The sequence below is a fragment of the Nuphar pumila genome, chromosome 3, assembly GCF_984573655.1.
Source record: "Nuphar pumila chromosome 3, dmNupPumi1.hap1.1, whole genome shotgun sequence".
In the NCBI taxonomy this organism is placed as follows: domain Eukaryota; kingdom Viridiplantae; phylum Streptophyta; class Magnoliopsida; order Nymphaeales; family Nymphaeaceae; genus Nuphar; species Nuphar pumila.
In genome coordinates, this window is record NC_143251.1 from 11,864,289 (window position 1) to 11,870,488 (window position 6,200).

At 37.2% G+C, this 6,200-nt stretch overlaps 1 protein-coding gene across 1 annotated transcript; it reads left to right on the forward strand.

Moving 5' to 3' along the window:
• LOC149841971 (auxin-responsive protein IAA31-like) lies at window positions 1–4,201 on the forward strand. The gene is made up of 5 exons (XM_090001232.1): window positions 1–89; window positions 279–468; window positions 1,075–1,280; window positions 1,794–1,896; window positions 3,925–4,201. The coding sequence occupies exons 1-5, from the start codon at window positions 44–46 to the stop codon at window positions 3,974–3,976; spliced, it is 597 nt and encodes a 198-aa protein (XP_089857358.1). The 5' UTR covers window positions 1–43; the 3' UTR covers window positions 3,977–4,201.
• Window positions 4,202–6,200: the final 1,999 nt, after the last annotated feature.

The window sequence follows — 6,200 nt, forward strand, 5'->3', positions numbered from 1 at the left end:
TATAAACTCACTTATTGCTTTGCTATTATCATCTTTCTCTAAAATGGAGCTCGAACTCTGCCTCGGTCTCCCTAATCATATCAACTTAGGTATTGCTTCTCTCTCTCTCTCTCTCTCTCTCTCTCTGGTATTGCTTCTCTTTTCTTTTCCCTCTCTATCTCTCTCTATATATATACAGAGAGAGTACATAAGATTTTTCTCATGATGTCCTATGATTTTGATGAGGTTGGTGATGATAAATTGGTGATATTTTTTGTTTGTTTTGTATTTTAACTTAGGTGCTGGGGAGCCAGATTCTGGTTGTGGTAGGGAGAATCTGCTTGATCTTAATTGTGCATGCGAATTTGAACATTTGGGCAACCGATTTTCTGGCAAAAGAGACTTGAATGAAGCGTTTGATGCAGTGAACTCGGAAGATGAGATGCTCTCTCTTTTTTGTGGTGATGGTTGTTCCAAGTGTTCTGTCAGGTGAGAGTGCAACCTTGCTAATACATTCTCTGTTTTAGTTTATATTATCAATATTAGGAGGCCAGCCAATGTGCGGTCGATGTTGGGGAGTTTTTTTATCGTTGAATTGTCCAAAAAAAAAGTCAATATCGAAAGAATCGCCAACGATATCCAATTTCCCAGATTTCTTAGTTGCCAACTATTTCCTGGAAAATCTAAAATCCAGAACTTTTAGGGATATAGTTAGTTTCTTTTTTTTTTCTTAAGCGGGAATAATCACATCACTTACTCACGAAGCCATTAGTCTAAAAACCCGAGGTTTCCTTGCCCACCAAGGAGTACACAGCTTCAGCGTCGTGTCAAGGGACGCACGCCACTGGATTTCAAACTTGTGACGTTCCTTCAACTTAGTGATATTCACAAGAGAGGAGCCCTTGTGTGCTGATAACTAATTTTTGAGAACACTAAAATACCTGAAGATTGTTCACAATGGCACCCAAACGTGACCATTGATGAAATCATCAATACAGTCAAAAGACCAAATGTTGGCATTGATTTCTTCTTTTAAAAAAAAAAGGATGGGAAATGTCATGAAAAAAGTTGACTTTGGAGTTCTATTGGTTGCAGAAGCCAGATTATGAGATGGCCACCCGTCAAATCCTGCATTAGTTTTTCGCAGTTTGACTGCAATTCGAGCCAATCGGTCCCAGAGCAGACTTCTTTGTATGTAAAGGTTAACATGGAAGGCGTAGCCATTGGTAGGAAAGTAGACTTAAGCCTGCATCATGATTATGAGACACTGATGAACACATTGGAGAATATGTTTGGAAAAGGTGATCTCTCTCTCTCTCTCTCTCTCTCTCTCTCTCTCTCTCTATATATATATATATATATATATATATATATATATATATATATATATATATATATATATATATATATATAGTTTCTTGAATATGAGAACTAATTTGTGAACAGCAATTTTTCATGGATTTTTTTATCTTTTTTCTTGAATCTAACCATACGGATGTGATCTATACATGATTGGTTTTATAAAAACTCTTAAATCATCCGATTTTGATGCATAAAAAAGGTTTTTTTTAAACTTTAAAATTAATGGCTAATAATCTTCATAAATATTCAAGCATTCAAAATTCACATTTTTTCATCGAAAATACACCCTCTAATGGTTGATTCCTAGCAAATTCACCATATATGCCAAGAACATCCACATGGTTGGATTTACAAAAAAAGTGTTAGAAATGTCCATATTTCTAGTTCTCATATTCTAGTGACTATATAATTTAGGATTGCCAAAATGTGACCATGTTTTCAAAATTTTGCAGACATAAATCAGCAGAAGGATGGGGCTGGTAGGCATCCCATTTACAGCCTCACCTATGAAGACAGAGACGGAGGTTGGATGCTTGTTGGAGATGTTCCCTGGCAGTAAGTATCTTCATCATTCATTTCATGCGCATGCACAAATATCAGCAATATTTTGAAAAAAGTTGTGTTATTTTGGTCGCCGTTTTAAATGGCCAAAATATTTTTGACTATTTTCTTTGTAATGAAAATTTCACGATATTACATTTTTAAAAGCTATTCCGTGTGAAAAACTATTGTTCTATCTATATGTATTTTTAGTTTGTCACTTTTTTTGCATGTTGTTTCTAAATTTTAATTTATTTATGTTGCCGATAAAGACCCGAGACAATAAAAAAATGATTTTTTCATGTAATTTTTGCTGTCATCATTCATTTTAAACTTTTGTCACTGTGCACCGCACCGTGCGCGCGCGCGCGCTCACACACAAACTTCTAAAAGAGAAAAAAGAAATTGTCATTCAACATGGCCAACACTCCAATGAGAAGTGATCATTGATCAGACCAACTAACCCTCGTGAAGTACTTTGTCCACTCACTCACTGGATGCCACACATCAACTCACTCGGCAATGTTCTCGATTTGCGCTCCACTACAATGGGATGATTGAAAAAAAAAAAACTGATTTCTACCCTTTTTTTTTTTTTTTAGGGATGGCAATAGACCGGGGTTGGGGACAAGGTCTCCACCTCCGCCCCGTTTCAAAATCCTGTCCTTCATCTCTGCCTCCATCCTCACATGGGTTTTAATTTTAACCTTCATCTTCGCTTCCATCCTCACATGGGTTTTAATTTTAACCTTCATCTTCCCTTCCATCCCCATTTCATGTCCTCCAATCCTGAGGCGGGACCCTCTTTTCCCTCTATTCATTCATTCCTAAAGAATTGGGGCAAGGCGGGGATTGAGATGGGGCAGGAGAAAGCATAAGTTCATCCCCGCCTCTATCCCAGCACAGGTTTTGATTTTAACCTCTATCCCCATTTCATGTCCTCCATCCCCGATCCAAACGGGATGATGTGGGGGTAGGACTCCATTTTCCCTGAGTCTACTGCCATCCCTATCTTTTTTTTTAGGGTTAACATTTAAAAAGACGCCAAGATCTGCACCATTAATCAAAAGCAAACTTTCATCCATGTAACCTAAGTTATCACTAACCTAAGATGACTTAAAAGAGAGTCAATTTACTAGTTTACACTTCAAAATCTCGTTTCTTTTTTAAGTGCACTTTTTAAACTATGATGTTGAGGGTAAAATGGTAAGTCCAAATCACATTTAATAGCCAACTCCTATCCTTTTTAATTGGCCATGATATTTGTTAGGTGCATTTTTTATTTTTTTCAAAAATCAAGTTCCTTTTTTATTAATGCCCAAATTTTAGATGCCTTTTTTGACAAATTTTCTTTAATTTTACAAATGTGTGAAAATTGACTCTTGAATCGTCAACATGTATGCAAGTTTTTATAAGGCTTCAAAAATCAATGACCTATTATGCGTGATACTTTTCTGGGTCATAGAATCATGTTTTTTTTTTTTTTTTGAAAAAACATGATCCAAAAGCGGGCTCCCACTATTTTGAACACGTTGAATCCATCCATGAGGTTGGATTGGATCAAAACAATTTGCTCATGGAGATTCAGAGGCGTTGTATGTAATAGCTCCAATACCGAATGTTTTCCCTTTTTTTAAAAGGTAGCTCGGTTCTTATGAAGTTTTTTTTTTTTCATTATGGGTCTAGTTGGGTACATGTTTTCAGAAACAAACACGTCTTACTTTTAGATATCCAAAGACAACCCAATACATGAAAAGTGACCAAGTTCTTGAACTTTGAACACATTCATCACATGTATCCATCATGGGGACCCTCTCTGAAATTCTAGTGAGTTACTTTCATCACGTATGTTGTGCTTACCGTATCAACTTCCATTATTTACACCGTACCTGTCCGAGTTCCTGAACTCTAGTGATCCTGATAGTAGTAACTAGTAAGAGATCATGAACTTTTTCATGTTTCACGAATTTCACGAACTCACGTGATGTCCTGCTATTATTGGCCTATTAACATTTGTTTGTTTGTTTGTTTGTTTGTCTGCAGTACTTTTGTACGCTCGGTCAAGCGTTTGAAGATAAGAAGGAACAACTTCTAATAATTAGAGTGTTGTACTGATCCAGTACATGAGCCCTGTTTGGTGGTGATGAAGAGAGTCATAAACTTATTGGAGCATGTCTGTACGTATAGTAGTAGGGCATGCATGCCGTACGAATGAATCTGTGAAATAATGCTCTACTTTATTGTTATTCTCATGTATGGTAAGTATTTGTTACAGTTGACTGTACGTACAATCTAATACAAAAACACCCTGTTTTTTTTTCATTTTTCCGTTTTTTTTTTTATGAATCCAACCTTGTAGATGTGATTTTCATGCTTCCCTAAATGGAAAACATGTTTTAGATCTTGTGATTACGCCGTGTAAGTAGGGGTGTCAACCGGTCCAGTTTGGTTCAGACCCATGTGTATAAGAGAAACCATACTTGGACCCAATAAGAACTACATGAAGCAGACCCATTAAAAATAATATTTTTTATCATTTTTACATTGAAAAATTGCGGGTCTAAATCGAAACTCGGGTTGGGCCCGGGTCTGGTAAAAATTTCACAAACTATACATGGGTCCATGTATTAATCGGACCTTCAGGTTGGGTCTGGGTCTGGTATAAAATTTCACAAACTATACCCAGGTCCATGTATTAATCAGACCTTCGGGTTGGGCCCGGGTCTTGTATAAAATTTCACAAACAATACCTGGGTCCATGTATTAATTGGACCTTTGTCAACCTGGGTCTTAATCGGGTCTTCATATTTGTCACCATACAGGGACCCTATAGGCCTTTGTCCGGGTCGGATATGGGTAAACCCAACCCGTTGACACCCCTCCAGGTAAGTGGGTTATTCAAGGGCTTAAAAAATCAATGGCTCACAATGCACCAAAAAGTCAGAGAACTGTGGCAAAATAAAACAACTCATGCAATCTCTAACAAACAAACCATGTTGGATGCATCTACGATACTTGCACCTATGATTTTGAAGTAGATAGTACGGTACACTAAATTATAGAGAATATATACTCAATTATACATTAGTACTTCAAAATGACTGGCTAATTAGTAGTTAGTCTTGGGTGGTTCACAAATCACAAGGGCTCCATTCACTTGGCTAAGCAGCTCAGCTAAAGGCATTCAAGTTGAAGGACATTGTAAGTTTGATACCCAAGGTGTACATCCTTTGCCGCAAGGTCGAAGCTAATGGAAAATTATCCCCAATGGGTAGATCGAGGGAAGTACTCATGAAGTTTTATGCCGCCAATACCGAAACATGGCTATGGTCAATGTGGCACCTCTAGAACCCTAATGAGACGTCCGAACCATAATGGTGGTTTCTCCCCATTATCGAAAAGAAGAAAGAAAAAAAAATGTTGGTCCTGATTGGTACATTTGGTTTTTGCATTGTGATTAAGTTCATGGACTTGAAAGTTTGTTACATTAAACTTTGGAGTTCATGAAATTGGTCATTTTTCCATGATATCGACATTGGAGTTCATAAAATTGGTCATTTTTCCATGATATCGACATGGACTGGAATCTGGATGTATATCAACGTCCGGTAAGCGTCTGAGACTCTGAATTGCAGGTTATTTGCTGTGGGGATTTTTTTTTTTTTTGAAAGGCAAGCTAAGGTTAGTTAGACCCCTAATTACCAGATATCTCTTAAGCACCCATATGGCAGAGGGATTCGAACCTGGGCCTTCAGCTTGGCACAGGACCCCACGCTGTGAGGATTTATCCTGAAAACAATGGCAACTTTTTTATGGCAAGGCCCCTCGATTTTGTATACTATAGGGCTACTCCTATTGTCACAATTGCAATGACAAATGTTCTAAAGTGGGGAATTATTTGGGCTGTGGATTTCTCGCAAGATTTTCTGATCTTTCAAAAATTTCAGGTTTTTATTGAGAAAATCTTGTCAGAAATAGATAAATTTAGAAAACTAGAAATTTAAAAGAATTAGAATTTTGTAAATTCATGAAAATACAGTAAATATGTTTTCCCAAGAATTTTCCCATAAAAATGTGAATACCACAACAAAATCATGAAATATTCATTTAAGCGTGCATTTTGTCAAAATATCATGATATATTAAAATATTGAAATTGGATAACAGATTTGCCAACTCAGAAGACATCATATGTAGGGGTGTCAACAGGTTGGGTTTATCCGGACCCGACCCGTACCAAACCCTATAGGGCCCGGGTATGGTGATAAATAAGAAGACCCGATTAAGACCTGAGTCCGGATCCGAAGGTCCGATTAATAC